This window comes from Pimephales promelas, chromosome 2 (assembly GCF_988280905.1).
Source record: "Pimephales promelas chromosome 2, fPimPro1.hap1.1, whole genome shotgun sequence".
In the NCBI taxonomy this organism is placed as follows: Eukaryota; Metazoa; Chordata; class Actinopteri; order Cypriniformes; family Leuciscidae; genus Pimephales; species Pimephales promelas.
Genome location: NC_142770.1, coordinates 36,109,070 through 36,128,708, shown reverse-complemented (window position 1 = coordinate 36,128,708; position 19,639 = coordinate 36,109,070). Strand labels below are relative to the sequence as shown.

The window sequence follows — 19,639 nt, the reverse complement described above, 5'->3', positions numbered from 1 at the left end:
CAGGGAAGAATGACCCAGCCCATGATAGACACACATCCAAACCTCACAGGCCCGCATTTAGAAGTGTAGTAGTTCTGCACAGATGGCACATTATCCGCGCTAACTGGTACACTTGGGTATGTACTGTTGTTAAGAATAATCTTGATTGCTCTAGATTTTCTATTCTGCCATAGATATGTAAGTTTATCTTTGCCCACCTGCTTTTGTGTATGGGTTTCACTCCGTGGCGCTCCCAGTGCTGGCTGAACAATGTCCCGTAAAAAACGCAACTCCGCCTCGATCCAGCCGGCAAGGGAGTACGCGGTTTGGGTCTCAGGGAGGCCTCCGCTGACTCGCAGCATTCTCTTCAATACACGGACTGTGAACTTCAGGAAAGGTAGTCCAAACTGTCTTTCATGTCACACACACACACATTCCAGCAATGATAGATCCAGTCTTCTGTACGTGTTCTTTGGTCACAGTTATGTCTTCAGTAGTGCTTCTGCTCGATCTTGTACGTCGGCCAGGTTGAGGTCTCTCGTCTGCTTGTTACACAGGTTGGTGAGGGCTTCTGGTAGATCCGGCATGACGGCCTTTGGCACACAGGACGCTGCGTACTCTTCCACAACAGACAGGACTACTGGTTTGATGATCTGCTCCTCTTGTGTGCGGCATTGCGAGAGGTTGTTGTAGAGTTGGGCTTGCTCAGCAGCGGTCAGAGGGGGGCAGAATGACCTTTCCAAGATTTTCCTTTTTTATATTGCTGAGAGTTGTTAAAAATGAAGTCCTTGCCCTGCTGATACTCCACTTTCTTTAAAGAGTCCTCTCTTGGGGTGGCCCACTTGCACTTGTTGGATGTTACAGCTATCTCTTCTTTTCTTCATTGTTATGCTGCCATATGCTGAACAACACACGACACATGGGAGCCGCTCTCACCAAGTCCAGCTGTGCGATTGCAGTCGGCTCCCAACACAAACCCCTCAGATAACAGATCACTCGAAATTGTCATTTAGACGCATGCATTTTCTGTAAAGCTGCTTTGAAACGATATGTATATGTGTATAAAGCTTGCCGCAAAGCAAAAGAAAAAATGTGTCCGGGAAAAAATACTCGAGGAGATATTTTAATAGTTTCAAGTGTTTACTGAGTGTGTTGGCTGCAAAGATGATTATGCACTCAAAGAAATGGTTTTGTGGCACTGTTCTTTATACCCAAATATGTTTTATTAAAGTAACACACATATTTCTTTCTTTTGAAATATTTTACACATTTTTTCTATCTTTGCCTCACGTTACATACTTCATATAGGAACATCTCGCGGCACGAATGTACCAATGTCTCCTGTTTAACTTAAATGCTAATTCTTTGCATTGTGATTTTATTTTCTGTTTTAGGTGCTCTTACTCAGCAGATGGGGACAGACGCCATCACCCGATTCACATGTGCCAGACCGGGCTTTCATGTTTAATGCACTGGATTGGTTGTCCTTTCGCGATCGCGATACATAGGTGAAGCTGTCTCTTTAATTGCCCACTTTGCTTGGGTGTGCGTCCCGCTCAGGAAATTCGATAGCTGACTTTTTAGAGGCCTTTAGGTAGCCTAAAAATATTAATTGTCCATTTTCAATCATGGACATACGACATTGGCTCAAGAAAGCTCAAAGCTCCACATCACAACAAGACGAAATGACACCGCCTGCCTTCGCTCTCACCGCAGGACACCCATTCAAACACCGGCGATAAACCCCAGCAAGTGCCGCGGCCGATCGAGTGACCAGCATTTGACTGTCTTAATGAGTGAGTCATTTAATCTTTAAATCAGCTGTTTAAATGGACTGATTCATTGTCGTCAGAAACTATACGTCTAAAATGTAGTCAGTTTCATTTTCAATACTTCACACATTTGCAATACTGCTGATATTTGGGGGAAAAGCACTCTGTGTGTAACATTTATTAACTATATTATATGATATAAATGTAAAGCACAAAAGCTCGTACAGGGACATAGGCTACTCGATCATGCAGATCACATATAGTTTAACATAACAGCAATTACAATATTGTCGTAGACACTAGGTATCGCTCAGCCCTATTTTGAGCACCCTCACTATTTTCAGAAGCACCCTCAGTGATTTGGTTCCAGAACCGGGCCTGCCCTCTGCTGGTACAACACACACACATTCAGGATCAATAGTTGCTCTAAAACTCCAACATTTTTGAGTTTATACTGTGCGTTTATACAAATAAAAAGGTTAATCTATGAATGAGAAAGTGTAATTTGCTGTGAAATAAAAGGTGTTTCACTGCCGCCTCATCAGGTCTGTCAGAGGATGGTTGAAATCTAAATGAACTAACAGTGAAGTCACTGTATCTTCAGTCTCTGTTGATTCTGTTGACTGTGAGTCTCTGTAGTGGATCCTTATTCACCATCAGATGATCAGCAGAACATCAGACTGTCATCTATAACTAAAATAAAACACACACAGTCACATATGCAGTATGAGATATTACATCTGTCACATCTTTTCATAAGAAAACTAACTAGATAATCTATAATAATTCCTTCTCCAACATGATAATATAGCTTCTATCTGATGCTCAGTCACTTTACAAAATCAAAAGCACATGAAAGGTCACTTTCACACAACGGACAGCTGATCCAGAACCAGCTGAAATCATCATTACACTCACTACAGATTTAATATCAGTTGATAACCAAATCTCAGATTATCACACACATAAGGCGTCTTTAAACAGAAAAAGCAGCACAGAAACCACAGGCGTCACTTTTGTTAGCGTGTCAGGCAGGTCGCGTGTGTGTGTGTGTGTGTGTAATATCGTCCTCAAGAAGATGATTTCTGGAATATAATATAACACAGTGACGTGAATAAGCATTTACCGTATCTGAGAGAAATGTAGCGGCGTGTTGATCTGCCAGTCTCTTCAAAGGAAGATTACTAACAGCCAAAGCCAATCGATTACACACACGACGACTCTGTTATTTTGCTGGTTTGCTTCACGATGTGAGTACAGGACTCATTTACTTTATTGTCTCTTGTTGGCTGACATGTTTTAATTTGGCTAAAACAATATGGAGCTCGGCCTATATGTGTTGTCTTCCGCTTCTTGACTGTCGCGCCGCGCGTTTGGTTGTCATGACAATGGCATAGTTTAGAGCGGCACAAGTTGGCGCTCATTTACACTGAACCAAAACAATATCAGAGTCATCTTTGACACTAGCGGCTGAGGCGGGTCAGGCCGGCATATTCTCAGTTTGCTTTTATGCGGCATTGTGTCTTTACACAGAACTTTGAGCAGACACAGAGCCGCTTTAGAGCAGCCTTAACTCGGCTGTGTAAAGATGCCTATAGAGACAGTTCAAGGGGAAAAGATGAACATAACATTCATATTATTCTCACAATCAGTCACAACAGTATGAGCAGAATTACACTCATATTAAACAGTTTAAAGTCCAGAGACCGACAGAAACTGAAGCTGAATTTAAGACTCATTATATGGTGATCTCAGACACAATCTCCACACACACACACACACACACACACAAACACTAGGGGTTGAACCGACTAGTCAATTAGTCGACTAGTCGACCTTAATGCAATGCCGTGACGCTTTTAGCTTGACGTCGACTAGTCGCGTTGATCATGTGACACTATATGATTGCGGTAATTTTGATAGTATTTGGCCGCGTTGCAGACGACAACAGATGAAGAGCCTAGAGGGTCATTGCAGCAAGAAAGCAGCATTGGTACATAAAGCGTATGGAAATACTTTACTAACGTAACACCACTATATTGTTGAAAACGAAAGTAAGCATGACGCACGCTCACTGTTTTACCGGGAAATGAGAGCAGTCTCTTTTAAAATCATTCAAACAGCCTATTTTTCCCCATATATTTATTTAAACATATTAATGCATTTCTAATTCACCCGCAATCAATTGGAATATTACTTTGTATTACTTAGATCCATCACTAACGTGCAGATGTGAATTTATAGTTCCCTATCGTAGTCACTTCGAGTTACGTCAGAAGTGACGGAGATTGGGGGTTTCGCATAGAAAGCCAATCCTCTTCGAGTATTAAAACACGAGCCAATGGCATGCAATGCCTTGGGGCTGCGGAAATTTGCATAGCGTACTCCGCCCTACTCCGTGAGTATAAAAGGAGGAAGTGAACGCAACCGCAGTATGTTTTCGCTTCGGAGCCAAGAGAACCTCTTCACTCCTGAAAGCACTGTTCAAGACTCTTCGAGACGAGCGTCCTCTTCAGTGTTGGTGTGACGGCGGTACCCAGCGAGATTCTGCATCGCCTGCGATCTGAGCAGTGGTCTGCCAGACTTGCGCTTCTCCCTGGTCGCTTCAGCGCTGAAAGAGTGAATTTCCTCCTCTCATTGAAAGAGCTGCACGCGCACGTCTTTTTAAAGACGGTTCGCCCGTGCTCTTCTGGGTGTGATTGATTTCTGTCGTCATCTGATGGTCACGATCGCTGCTTTGTATGCCTGGGCATTTCAGCATGCAGCAGCAGCGTTCGTGGATGACTCATTTTCCTTCTGTGGGAACATGACCATCTCTACACTGAGGTCGAGACTCAATGATCTCACTTGAGTGAGAGTCCCGGTCCCCCCCGCTCGATCGGTTTCCTCCATAGGGGGCCCGTCGACCCGGGGACCTGGTGATTTACGGTGATGGTGTGGGATAAGCCCCGACGATTCCTCGGGCCACACCTCCCGCCTCAGTGCGAGAGCCAGCGAGCGTTAGTTCGATTCAGTCGGTTGCTTCTTCGGTGGCACCGGCTGCTTCGGGCAGCGCTCCAGATGATGATGCGATGTCGATCACAGCATCACTAGGCGGGCTTGACTCCTCGGGAAGTGAGGATGCGGCCGCGTTGCCTCCCTCGGGAGCGTCAGCGCCGCCGTGTCTGATCCCGCGATGATGGCCGTGCTATCTCGGGCGTCCGTGAGCATCGGGTGGGGGTGGAACTCCGCCCCTCCCCGATCTCTCGCGGCTGAATAATTGGTTTTTGGGTAACGCTGCCGCCTTACGGCCACGGCCAACCCCAATTTCCTTTTTTCCCCGAGTTGCATGCGGAACTGACACGCACTAAAAAAAAAAAAAAAAAAGCGTGCTTAGTTCCCCGCCCTTCCTCCCCTCGGCGATGCGGCGGTCTGTGGGTACGCTGGGGCTCCCCCGGTCAACCGGCGGTTGCTCTCAGATGCCCCTCCAAAGCCTATGGGTTCTCGTCGTCTATGGCGGCGCGATTCTGTAGAGCGGCGGGACAGGCAGCCTCCGCCCTGCATATGATGAGCACCTACAAAGCTAGCTGCTCAGGAATGTGCACGAGGAGGTGACGGACCAAGCGAGCTGCGAGCCTGTCGCCTACCTTGTCCTTAAACGGGTCACGGAGGCGGTCGCTCGCTCCCTTGGTCAGGTGATGCCCACCGCTGTGGTCCAGGAGCAGTAATGTTCGGCGGTGCGGTCCAGGACTTTGCCCAGCACTTCTCGACCGCCTAGGAGCAGACGAAGGCGGTTTCTCTGCCCCGACGGCCAGCTGCTGCCTCCAACCAGCCGTCGGCTCGGACGCCTCCGCCAGCTCGCCGCCGAGGACGCCCCCCTGCGGCTCCCTTCCCTCCCACGCGGCCCCAGCAGCAGCCTTCAGCCGGTTCGCGTCGCGGAGGAGGCCACAGGTAAGCGTCCCAAGAAAAGAGCCCCCCTCAGGCCGCGTGCCCCGCTAGATGCCAGGCGAAGCGATGTTCCTGAGGCGGGCCGCTCAGTGATAGTGTCATGGTTTTTCTCAGGAGGCGGTGGCAGGGCCCCTCCTTCCCCGGTGGAGGGCCGGTGGAGAATCTTTTGTTCTAGCTAGCTCCCTGAGCTGGTTGAGGAAAAGCTGACACTGTCATTGAGCACACAGACTGGAATGAGCGCGCACGACGTCCAGTGCGTCGCCCCGTTCATTCCTCTCTGTCTCGGAGGGCGCGGAAGGGTGCGTGTGTCGTCCCCGGGCTACGCCAATCCCTTCCCCCTCTGTCGCCAGACCCCCGGCAGAACAGACCCCCGTGGAACGCTCTGCCTTCCCTGGTCTCTTCTGTCGGGGAGCGGGTTTCGACGGTGCATCCGGACGGGGTAACTCCTGCACGCATGCCGGTCGACCCGCCTCGCTGCCCCTCCGGGGGGACGTCTGTGGTTCGCATGACCCCGTTGGCTCACTTCCTGGAAGCCTGGCTAGCGCTTCCCGGGGTTCCCGCTGGGTCATCAGAACGATCGGATTCGGCTACGCGATTCAGTTCGCACGGTCTCTTCCCCGCTTCAGGGGAGTTCGCTCCACGATGGTTGGTGGCAATGCCCCAGTCTTGAGAGCGGAGATTGCGACCCTGCTGGCGAAGGGTGCAATCGAGACGGTCCCTCCAGCCGAGGTGAGGTCCGGGCTTTACAGCCCCTACTTCATTGTCCCCAAGAAAGACCGGTGGGTTACGACCGATCCTGGACCTGCGCATTTTGAACCGTTCTCTCCATCGACTACCGTTCAAAATGCTCACGGCCAAACGCATTTTCGAATGTGTTCGGTATCAGGATTGGTTTGCAGCGATCGACCTGAAGGACGCGTACTTCCATGGCTCCATTCTCCCTCGACACAGACCGTTTCTTCGGTTTGCCTCGAGGGCCAGGCATACCAGTACGCCGTTCTCCCATTCGGGTTAGCTCTGTCCCCTCGCGTCTTCACGAAGATCGTCGAGGCAGCCCTTGTTCCCCTTCGCGAACACGGGGTTCGCATCCTGAACTATCTCGACGACTGGCTGTTACTAGCACACTCTCGAGCTCAGGTTTGCGAACACAGAGACCTGGTGCTACGGCACCTAGCCCGTCTGGGCCTTCGGGTCAACCGGGAAAAGAGCAAACTTTGCCCCGTGCAGAGGATCTCTTTTCTCGGCATGGAGATAGACTCGGTCGCCATGTCCGCGCAGCTCACGAACGAGCGCGCGCACTCACTGCTGGCTTGTCTTCGACAGTTCGAGGGCAAGAGTGCGGTTCCACTGAAACTATTTCAGAGGCTCCTGGGGCATATGGCATCCGCGGCCGCGGCAACGCCGCTCGGTTTGCTTCATATGAGACCGCTTCAGCTGTGGCTTCGCGATCGAGTCCCGAGGTGGGCATGGCATCGCGGCTCGCTCCGAGTTCCAGTGACTCCGACGTGCCGCCGATCCTTCTTCCCGTGGTCGAACCTCAGCTTTTTACGGACAGGGTCCCTATTCAGCGAGTTTCCAGGCATCTCGTTGTCTCCACGGATGCGTCTACCACGGGTTGGGGTGCCATGTGCAATGGGCATGCAGCCGCCGGTTCCTGGACAGGAGCCCAGCGCCTCATGCACGTCAATTGCCTCGAGCTGTTGGCAGTACGGCTCGCCCGGCACCGCTTCCGAGCGTGCTCTAGGGCCAGCATGTGCTTGTCCGCTCAGACAACACTACGGCAGTAGCGTACATCAACCACCAGGGGGGGTCTACGCTCGCGCCGGTTGTCGCAGCTCGCCCGCCACCTCTTGATATGGAGTCAGAAGCACCTGAGGTCCCTTCGTGCAGTTACATTCCTGGAGACCGGAACCGGGCAGCCGCGAGCTGTCCCGGGCCCGTCCCATCTCCGGCGAATGGCGACTCCATCCCCAGTCGGTCCAGCTGATTGGGACCAGTTCGGGGAGGCACAGTTAGACCTGTTCGCCTCTCGGGACTCGTCCCACTGCGCCCAGTTATTCTCTGACCCGCGGCTCTCTCGGCTCGGATGCGCTGGCGCACAGCTGGCCACGGGGCCCACGCAAGTGTGCGTTCCCCCAGTGAGCCTCCTTGCACGGGTGTTGTGCAAGATCAAGGAGGACGAGGAGCAGGTCTTGCTGGTAGCCCCCTACTGGCCCACCAAGACGTGGTTCTCCGAACTCTTGCTCCTCGCGACAGCACCTCCTTGGCCTATTCCTCTGAGACCGGACCTACTCTCTCAGAGACGGGGCACTCTGTGGCACCCTCGTCCCGATCTTGGAGGCTGCACGTGTGGCTCCAGGACGGGACGAGGCAGGTTTGAGTTCGCTGCCACCTGCGGTGGCGGCAACCATCACTTCCGCAAGAGCGTCGTCCACGTGACACCTTTATGCGTTGAAGTGGAACCTCTTCGTCAAGTGGTGTTCTTCTCGCTGAGAAGACCCCCGGAGATGTTCGATCGGAGTCATGCTTCCTTCCTGCAAGAGGGGTTGGAGCGCAGGCTGTCGCCCTCCACCCTTTGGATTATGTCGCGGCCATTGCCGCGTCTCATGATGCAGTGAAAGGTAAGTCTATGGGAAGCATGACCTGGTCATCAGGTTCCTGAGGGGAGTGAGGGGGCTAAATCCGCCTCCCTCCCCTCCTGCCCTCTGGGGACCTCTCAGTAGACCTGGGTGCTCTGCAGAGGCCTCCCCTGGAGCCTTTGCAGTCGGTAGAGTTTTTGCCCTGTCCTATGTGACAGCACTCCTGATTGCATTGGTATCCATCAGGAGAGTAAGGGACCTGCACGCACTCTCTGTTGACGAAGTGTGCCTGGAGTTCGGGCCGGCTTACTCTCACGTATTCCTGAGACCCCGGCCTGGATATATGCCCAAGGTTCCTACCACTCCCCTCCGGGACCTGGTGGTGAACCTGCAAGCGCTGCCCCTGGAGGAGGCAGACCCAGCCTTGGCACTGCTCTGTCCGGTACGTGCTCTCCGCACCTATGTCGACAGAACGCAGTGTTTCAGGACCTCAGACCAGCTCTTTGTCTGTCATGGGGGGAGCCAGAAGGGAAGGGCTCTCTCAAAGCAACGGCTGTCCCACTGGATAGTGGATGCCATTGCTTTGTCTTACCAGCAGCAAGGCCTTCCGTGCCCCCTTGGTGTGACGGCCCATTCCACTCGGAGTGTAGCCTCCTCTTGGGCTTTAGCGCACGGCGCCTCGCTAACAGACATCTGCAGAGCTGCAGGCTGGGCGACACCCAACACCTTCGCCAGATTCTATAATCTGCGAATTGAGCCGGTATCCTCTCACGTACTCGTTTCGGCCAGTTCTGGATCCGCTCAGGTGTCTTCGCTTGCTCGCCACTCCACTCCCCGGACTGGATAAGTGCGATATTTCCTCAGTTCTTCCATTGAAGTCTTGAGTCCTCCAGCACCGACGATGCGGGCCACTGCGTTGCTCTGGATGCTAGCTAGGTGCCTCCATGCGCACGGTTCCCCATGGTAACCGTCTCATGTGTATTATCCACTGTAAGCCTCTCTGAGCATGTGTCTTCCCTTGGCAAGCCATCTGCCACCCCTGGAGTTTAAATCAGTAGCCACCTGCGGTTGGTACTCCAGTGTTCCATATGCGTTCCTATGTGGCCATATGTGTATCCTTAAGTCCTCCCTTCGGTAGGCAGCTGGTAGCATGTCCCCTTCGGGATATGTTTCCCAGTGTACCTTGGTAATCCTGTGTCAAAGTCGGATCCCCAAAAAAAAAAAAAAAAAGAGGTAAGGCTCGGGGGTTCAGTCTTTCGCAGGGCACTGGAAGACAGCTTGAAGATGGCGTGATGGCACAGACCCCCAATCTCCGTCACTTCTGACGTAACTCGAAGTGACTACGATAGGGAACGTCTCGGTTACGTATGTAACCCTCGTTCCCTGAGTAGGGAACGGAGACGTTACGTCTCCCTGCCACTTCTGCTGTATCGCTGGGTAGAGGCCGAGTTCAGTCTTGGCTCCTCAGCGAAGACATACTGCGGTTGCGTTCACTTCCTCCTTTTATACTCACGGAGTAGGGCGGAGTACGCTATGCAAATTTCCGCAGCCCCAAGGCATTGCATGCCATTGGCTCGTGTTTTAATACTCGAAGAGGATTGGCTTTCTATGCGAAACCCCCAATCTCCGTCACTTCTGACGTAACGTCTCCGTTCCCTACTCAGGGAACGAGGGTTACATACGTAACCGAGACGTTTTTTTTTCTTTTCATCCTAAATGATGATGTAAACAACGGGCTGTTTAGCTTCATCTGGCCACTTCACCTGTTTCTGTGATCTGATTGCTATTGTTAAGGCAAAAATTCAATAAACAGACATCACTTCGTAAGAGACACTCTGAGTCAAATTAATAAAGGAAAAGGTTTATTATTCTTGCAAGAACAATAAGGCTCAATCACCAACACAGATCACTGCGAAGTGGAGTGACGCCCAGAACACAGGCCGGGGTGAAGACTAAATAGCCCTCCCCAAGGTTATTTACTGCAAGCCGAGCCTTCTTTGTAAATTTCCACAAAGCCATAGGATTCATGATGTCAGGTTAGATTTACTAACCCCCTCCCAATCTAAGATGACCCCTGACCCGGCCGGTCCTCTGGTGCCTAGCTCCACTCCTGATAAGGGAGAACAAATCTTCCCCCATCCCATAAGACATTCCTCTGTGGTTACATATAGAAAGTGAACATAATAAAGAAATAATGAGACATAAGATCCAATAATCATATTAATATATGTGAGATTAAAATTTCCACAACACTATCCGATCGTGAAAACACCAGGTGTAAGCTAAATGCCCTCCGAAACGCATTGGAGACGGATTTATGCTCAAACCACTTCATGAGGAGGTCTGGGACGCTTTAAAGACGAAACTGGACACATACATGCATCTGGTTGTTGAAATCGCATATGTAAATTGGACTTCTCCCAAAAACGCTGAAATAAAACGCGTGAGAGCAGCCTATGCTATTATTTTCATGATGAAGCTATAACACGCACCGCAGCTGAGCATCTATCCATAAAGCCAACGTGCAAACTATCGTAAATCAAAGTGAAAGTAAGTCACAGACGCTTAACACACAATCATCTTCGTTAAAAGTAAAGAAACAAAATTATCTTACCAGTGCTGTCTCTCTCAGTGCGGTCTTTGAGTTTGAAATTAGCTGATGATAAAAAAAGCTCATTACTGTTGCTACCGGTGATGAGAACTCCGTTAAATCTGCATATAGCACGTTGTTTGAAAATCGGATTTATATCCATTTTGCGAAACATATTTATGTGACCAGGTGTAAATGGAATCGTTTTGATAAATCAGATCAGTAAAAACACATAGTGTCCAGGTGTAAACGGCCCCATTATGAGCTGTCAGCGTCACTTTCTGTTAATTGCAAATTGTGGCATGTTGCAAATCTGTCTCATCTCTTGTGTTTTTATGAATGACGTCAGCGACTAGTCGACGTCGACTCGACTTTGATGTCATAACAGTCGACTTCAAAAAATCTGAAGTCGTTCAACCCCTAACACACACACACACACACTAGTTTGTTACTGAACTTGAACCTTTATTATTATTTCTAGCGAGTAAAACAAGTAAAACAGAGATTTGAACTTTAAATGAAAATATGATGATGAAAACTGTTAAGAACTATTCTTACTCTAGTGTCTCCAGTTTATAATGTGGATCATCCCTCAGATCCTCCAGCTGCTTCACTCCTGAGTCTCCTAGATTATTATTATACAGATGCAGTTCTCTCAGGTGTGAGGGGTTTGATCTCAGAGCTGAAGCCAGAGCAACACAACCTTCATCTGTGACTCCACACTCCCACAACCTGTAGAGAACAATGACGCACATTAAGCCTATATCCGGAGATAAACATAACACTTAAACTATAAATAACATAATGCTGTCAATATGAAATATATATCTCATACTCATGTGTGTGTGTGTGAGAGAGAGAGAGAAGTATATGTATGTGTGTGTGTGTGTCAGTGGCACAGCCATCACACACACACACACAATCATTACAACTGCACATTTTTTTGGGTATAAATAGCCTAATGTATTGTGAAGCAATATTTTCATCAGTGTGTTATATTTACCCCAGGGCGTTATTTACCTTTATAATGGCACTGCTTTAATTTTACCTTATTAAATGTATGCATCATCTTTCATGTCAAATTCTTACATTTGATCAATAAATTCAGTTAAAATGGGGCTGTTACCAATTAAATTATATTATATAGTCTAAACACTGCAAAATTGCAACTACAATAAATGAAGAGTTCAGATGCAAAAGCCTCTAAATGCCATTTGAAATTTTCTTCTTTAATGATGATTTTTATCAAACTTGTATATTTAAGTTCAGTAATTTCACTTAAATAACAATTAATAGGTAATTATCATTGCCATTTAAGTGAAACCACTGAACTTAAATATACAAGTTTGATAAAAATCATCATTAAAGAAGAAAATTTCAAATAGCACTTAGAGGCTTTTGCATCTGAACTCTTCAAATAGACTAATGTTATGAGATTGATGTTTTAAATAAATGTTTAAATATATACAAGAAAAACTTAAATAATACTTATTTACACGTGTATGTGTGTGTGTCTGTGTGTGTTTGTGTGTGAGAGAGAGTGAAACAGACCAACTAAGGGAAAAAAGCATTGCAGTAAATCGCGCTGATTAAATCTAACGATCGTTTATCTTATCATGTCAAACCATGCAAATTATCCTTTGTTCTCAAATTGTTAATGTTCAACGTCAGCATTGCGTGACTACATGTAATGTCCTTCTGATATTATCCTTGTGTTGGCATGGGCCGTTGCAGTCTCTTTCCCCAAACTCTCAGTCAGAGTCTTCTGCACGTTACAGCGGTGAGTCTCCAGGTGTCTCTGGTGATTGTCTTTTGAACCTTTCTGGATCCACCGTCAAATTAATTAGTTTAATTATACCCAATGCTGTGAGAAAAGGCTATAAATCTCCACCTCCTGCATCTATACACTATCTACATATTAACCCTTCAGGCGCCAGAGGTTTTTTTGTAAAACGTTCGATTTTGACATCTTAATTTCATAAGGCTTTATTTTAAAAGTAAAAAATTAATTGATTCTGTAAATTAGAGGGAAATGTAATCCCTACATAAACTTTTGGTCATCCTTAATATTTCTCTAATTTGCATATTATGACACTCTGATTCCATGTATGAGGCACAGCACATATATATATATATATATATATATATATATATATTATTCATATGACACACAAACACAAGTAGACAAAACCTGTTTAGTTCAAAAGATCACTTGCGACGGCAAGGCACAGATCATGAGTAAGATGATACGAGCGCGGTATGCAGTATGCACACTATTGCGACTCCTCACCCTGCCTTCACGTTGCCCCCTATCTGTACTATGAACACTTCGACCTCGTCTAACATACCCAGTGATAATAGACAGACTCCACCACAATACTGTCGCCACGATTGCTGAGAAACTCTGATGAAATGGCTCACTCTCATACTAGCTCCGCTGTTGATCGCACTGATTCAATGTGCTGTAACTTGAACATTTTGTATAGAAAAATTATGATTTTTGACTTGGGGATGAAGTATGACATGTCTGCCATCCAGTGGAGGGGAGGTCGAACGAAATTTGACACCCAATTGGAGAAAATCGGCTGTTTTATTCAGTGACGCATCTTGTCGAGTAAACTTGACCGTGGCGCCTAGAGGGTTAATCCTTATTCACTCAGAGTCTTTATGGTAGAGATGATCTTACCACAGTTTCTCCAGTTTACAGTGAGGATTCGCCAGTAGATCAGAAAGCTGCTTCACTCCTGAGTCTCCTAGTTTATTCCCAGACAGATACAGATCTCTCAGGTGTGAGGGGTTTGATCTCAGAGCTGAAGCCAGAGCAACACAACCTTCATCTGTGACTCCACAATCACTCAACCTGTAGAGAACAATGACACACATTAAGCCTATATCCAGAGATAAACACAACACTTAAACTATAAATAACATAATGCTGTCAATATGAAATATATATTTCATATTCATGTGTGTGTGTGAGAGAAAGAGAGAGATAGAGAGGTATATGTGTGTGTGTGTGTGTGTGTCATGGGCACAGCTGCACATTTGCTGAGGGGTTTGCAATATCAGTGTTGGCGCCACCCATTACACACACACATGCACACACACACACGCACGCACACGCACACACACACACACACACAAACAAACAATCATTACAACTGCACATCCTTTGGGTATAAATAGCCTAATGTATTGTGAGGCAAAATTTTCATCAGTGTGTTATATTCACCCCAGGGCGTTATTTACCTTTAGAAAGGCACTGCTTTAATTTTACCTTATTAAATGTATGCATCATCTTTCATGTCAAATTCTTACATTTGATCAATAAATTCAGTTAAAATAATAAATGGGGCTGTTACCAATCAAATTATATTATATAGTCTAAACACTGCAAAATTGCAACTGCAATAAATAGACTAATGTTATGAGATTAATGTTTTAAATAAATGTTTAAATATACAAGAAAAGAATTAAATGATACTTTCAAACATGAAACTAAACCGCCAGTAGGGGGCGGCAAGTGACCGTCTTAATAAGAGAGTCATTCGTTCAAAACGATTCGTTCAAAACACTGAATATACTATAATATCCGAAATTCGATAATGATACGATAATATTCATCAAAACAGCTCTCTTGGTCGTGTTATGTGAATAGCCTAAATCATACATTATATTAGAAATGTTCAATATTTATTATCTTATTTATCTGCTGTCGCATCTCTTGACACGTCAGCTCGTTTTCCATCTCTCTTTTTCTATTTTTAGCCCCACAGCTTTTGGGCTTTATGACAACAACTCACTACTCGTACTCGTGTGTGTGTGTGTGTGTGTGTGTGTGTGTGTGTGTGTGTGTGTGTGTGTGTGAGAGAGAGAGAGTGAAAGAGACCAACTAAGGGAAAAAACATTGCAGTAAATCGCGCTGATTAAATCTAACGATCGTTTATCATATCATGTCAAACCGTGCAAATTATCCTTTGTTCTTAAATTGTTAATGTTGAACGTCTGCATTGCGTGACTACATGTAATGTCCTTCTGATATTATCCTTGTGTTGGCATGGGCCGTTGCAGTCTCTTTCCCCAAACTCTCAGTCAGAGTCTTCTGCATGTTACAGCGGTGAGTCTCCAGGTGTCTCTGGTGATTGTCTTTTGAACCTTTCTGGATCCACCATCAAATTAATTAGTGTAATTATATCCAATGCTGTGAGAAAAGGCTATAAATCTCCACCTCCTGCATCTATACACTATCTACATATTAACCCTTCAGGCGCCAGAGGTTTTTTCCTAAAACGTTTGATTTTGACATCTTAATTTCAAAAAGCTTTATCTTAAAAGTGAAAAAAAGATTATGTAAATTAGAGAAATATTAAGGATGACCAAAAGTTTATGTAGGGATGACATTTTCCCTCTAATTTGCATATTATGACATCATATGGTGGCAGCAATCTTGGATTAGAGCATTTTCATGAAAAGTCACATGTTTAAATGATAAAATGCAGCACTTCTTTCCCCCCAAAATGTCCATCACCTTCTGTATGCTATATTGCACAATACTGAATGCTCAGGTATATAGTAAGTAGTAAACAAACTGATGTGTAAATCATTACTAATAAATGGTAAAACAAACCGTATGCATGTAGTGGTTGGCCTTTTGCTGTAGAGATTTTCCATTTACTACATACAGTAGGCACTCTAATTCCATGTATGAGGCACAGCACATATATATATATATATATATATATATACAGTATATTACTCATATGACACAAACACAAGTAGACAAAACCTGTTTAGTTCAAAAGATCACTTGCGACGGCAAGGCACAGATCATGAGTGAGATGATACGAGCGCGGTATGTAGTATGCACACTATTGCGACTCCTCACCCTGCCTTCACGTTGCCCCCTATCTGTACTATGAACACTTCGACCTCGTCTAACATACCCAGTGATAACAGACAGACTCCACCACAATACTGTCACCACGATTGCTGAGACACTCTGATGAAATGGCTCACTCTCATACTAGCTCCATTGTTGATCGCACTGATTCAATGCACTGTAACTCGAACATTTTGTATAGAAAAATTATGTTTTTTTGATTCGGGGATGAAGTATGACATGTCTGCCATCCAGTGGAGGGGAGGTCGAACGAAATTTGACACCCAATTGGAGAAAATCGGCTGTTTTATTCAGTGACGCATCTTGTCGAGTAAACTCGACCGTGGCGCATAGAGGGTTAATCCTTATTCACTCAGAGTCTTTATGGTAGAGATGATCTTACCCCAGTGTCTCCAGTTTACAGTGAGGATTCGCCAGTAGATCAGAAAGCTTTAAAAACCCTCTTCACTGTATCCTGCATCTGTTGTCTGGTTTGTAGTTCGTCCGGTTTATTTAACTGTTGCTTTTACTGTGTTTTGTGGGATAATAATATAGTGCGATGTAAATGTTCCTCTTCAGGGAGACTCCTCACCGCTGTCTTCTACCGCCGGCAGGATCTGACGGTTCAAGCAGGAATCTGTCGCTGAACCACCGGATGGGGCTTACGCCAAACATATATCCTATACACTATCTACATATTAATCCTTATTCACTCAGAGTCTTTATGGTAGAGATGATCTTACCCCAGTGACTCCAGTTTACAGTGAGGATTCGCCAGTAGATCAGAAAGCTGCTTCACTCCTGAGTCTCCTAGTTTATTCTCAGACAGATTCAGATCTCTCAGCTGTGAGGGGTTTGATCTCAGAGCTGAAGCCAGAGCAACACAACCTTCATCTGTGACTCCACACTCCCTCAACCTGTAGAGAACAATGACACACATTAAGCCTATATTTATTTATTTATAAACATGTATTAGAGGATCAGCCACATGAGATGAAACATCTTGTTTTCATGGGGGTCCTCAGTAATATTTAGAAAAGTAAAGAAAAGTAAAACAACAGAGTAGATACAGTATACAGGATACAAGAAAAACCTCAATGCACACACACACACACACACACACACACACACACACACACACACACACAAGCTCTCACTATCCCCCTCTACCCAGATAGAATAAAGTTTCACGAGTTCACACTTACATATAATTTTGAGTGAGTAAGATTCAATGCGTATTTGGCGTGCTGTCCGGAGGGAGGGCTCAGAGCTCGGAATTCTGCCCGAACCCAGAGTACTCCCCCCGTATGTAAGTGATATTTTAGAAAGAGGAGTGTGGAGAAGTAGGAGTGTGGAGAAGGGGTGGAGGAGGGATGCTGCAAACTGCCAATGGATCGAGGTAAGACTGCTGAGTCTATTTGTACCCTCATATCATTGGCTGCTGATTGCTATCCACTCGTGTCAATTATCTGAACGTGCTCCTCCCGAACTTAGTTAATAAAACTTCATTTCACGAGTTCACACTTACATATAATTTTGAGTGAGTAACATTCAATGCAAACATTCAACATTCAAACATTCAAAGCTCGGAATTCTAACATTCAAAGCTCGGAATTCTGCCCGAACCCAGAGTACTCCCCCCAAAAGGCTAAAGAGCAGAGGACAGCCGCCGGACTAAAGCCCCCCCAAAGAGTGCCAAGATTGGCGGGCTGGCATCTCGAGAAGGGGCCTGGATGCTTGTTCAGGGAGGCCCGTGATGGTGGCTCACTGCCTGGATTCACGGCCCTTGTGGACTGCGAACGAGGTGTGGTTGTAGTATTCTTGTCCAGGAGGTTTTCACGCTGCCCCCGCTGTGAAACCAAATGCTCGCTGAAATGAAAGAGAAAAGGTGAGTGCACTACCGGGAAACTTTCTTGCTCCATCCGCTTTGAGACATCTTCGCTGGATGGAAAGAAGAAAACTGAAAAGTGGAAAAAATTAGTGCTTGCCCAGGAGATTCTCACACTGCATCCGCTGTGAGATCAACTGCTCACTGGATGAAATAGAAAATATAAGTGCTCTACTGGGAAAGCTCTCCGTTATGAGACCAATGCTCGCTGGACGGAAAGAGGAAGACTGGAAAGAGAAAAATGAGAGCTTGTACAGGAGATTTTCTCGTACTCCGTCCACTGTGAGACCAACTGCTTGCTGGATGAAAGAGAAAATATAAGAGCTCTACTGGGGAAGCTCTCACTCCATCCGCTGTGAGACCAATCCTCACTGGACGGAAAGAGGAAGACTGGAAAGAGAAAAATGAGTGCTTGTCAAGGAGATTTTCTCGTACTCCGTCCGCTGTGAGACCAACTGCTCGCTGGATGAAAGAGCTCTACTGGGAAAGCTCTCACTCTATCCGCTGAGAGACCAATGCTCGCTGGACGGAAAGAGGAAGACTGGAAAGAGAAAAATGAGTGCTTGTCAAGGAGATTTTCTCGTACTCCGTCCGCTGTGAGACCAACTGCTCGCTGGATGAAAGAGAAAATGTAAGAGCTTTACTGGGAAAGCTCTCACTCCATCCGCTGTGAGACCAATCCTCGCTGGACGGAAAGAGGAAGACTGGAAAGAGAAAAATGAGTGCTTGTCAAGGAGATTTTCTCGTACTCCGTCCGCTGTGAGACCAACTGCTCGCTGGATGAAAGAGAAAATATAAGAGCTCTACTGTGAAAGCACTCACTCCATCCGCTGAGAGACCAATGCTCACTGGAACGGAAAGAAGAAGAGAAAAATTAGTGCTTGTCCTGGAGATTTTCTCGTACTCTGTCCGCTGTGAGACCAACTGCTCGCTGGATGAAAGAGAAAATGCAAGTGCTCTACTGGGAAAGCTCTCACTCCATCCGCTGTGAGACCAATCCTCGCTGGACGGAAAGAGGAAGACTGGAAAGAGAAAATGAGTGCTTGTCAAGGAGATTTTTCTCGTACTCCGTCCGCTGTGAGACCAACTGCTTGCTGGATGAAAGAGAAAATATAAGAGCTCTACTGTGAAAGCACTCACTCCATCCGCTATGAGACCAATGCTCACTGGAACGGAAAGAAGAAGAGAAAAATGAGTGCTTGTCCTGGAGATTTTCTCGTACTCTGTCCGCTGTGAGACCAACTGCTCGCTGGATGAAAGAGAAAATGCAAGTGCTCTACTGGGAAAGCTCTCACTCCATCCGCTGTGAGACCAATGTTCGCTGGACGGAAAAAGGAAACCTGAAAAGAGAAAAATGAGTGCTTGCCCAGGAGATTTTCCTCACACTGCATCCACGGAGAGACCAACTGCTTGCTGGATGAAGAAGAAAAAATTTAAGTGCTCCACTGGGAAAGCACTCACTCCTCTCACGAAATGATGGCGGTTTCTGAGTGTCTAAGAAAACAAAAAACTAGTTTAAACATGGCATCGAGTGTGTGAGTGGAACTTAGGGGCTGGTAGCCGGTGCGGAAAGCCTGAATACCTTTGATGAGAATGTCCAGTGTTATGGGTTGTTCAGCGTCGGAGCGGGTGGGCTAGGATCTTAGAATCCTTTTAATCAGGGTTTGTGAATTGTTTATCTCCACGGAAAGAGTGCCGTACATCAGTTTATAGAAAAAACTGGATGCCGTTCAGATAACCTTTAATGGACCCGATTTGAAGGCTCTCAATGATATTAAGGTAGGAGATAAAAGATTTGATTGAAAAGAGAAAGATCAGGGAAAGGCCAGTTATAAGAGACATTTTTATCGTTTTCTTTCTTTACATTATCTCCAAGCAGTAACATAGGATTGAAGGGTCCTGGGAGATACTGCTTGGAGGATAACTTTGATGCATGCAACGTCCGCTTGGAGACCAATGCTCGCTGGACAGAGAAAATAATCAATTAGGGGTTTTAGCAGGAGTTATAATTCTGAATAGTGATGT

General features: G+C 46.4%; 1 protein-coding gene across 7 annotated transcripts in view; it reads right to left on the bottom strand.

Moving 5' to 3' along the window:
- Positions 1–1,239: 1,239 nt before the first annotated feature.
- LOC120469783 (protein NLRC3-like) overlaps positions 1,240–19,639 on the bottom strand; it is a 63,330-nt gene continuing 44,930 nt past the window's right edge. Inside the window, exons 8-11 of one of the 7 annotated variants that reach the window (XM_089118853.1) lie at positions 16,470–16,643; positions 13,534–13,707; positions 11,406–11,579; positions 1,240–2,444 (exon numbers count right to left, since the gene is read on the bottom strand). In XM_089118853.1, coding sequence (XP_088974979.1) covers positions 2,435–2,444; positions 11,406–11,579; positions 13,534–13,707; positions 16,470–16,643 — 532 coding nt within the window. In that variant the 3' untranslated portion in view covers positions 1,240–2,434. Of the gene's footprint in view, positions 2,445–11,405; positions 11,580–13,533; positions 13,708–15,899; positions 16,344–16,469; positions 16,644–19,639 lie in introns of those variants that run through there. The other 6 variants (XM_089118859.1, XM_089118860.1, XM_089118868.1 and 3 more) reach the window with 6 other exon arrangements.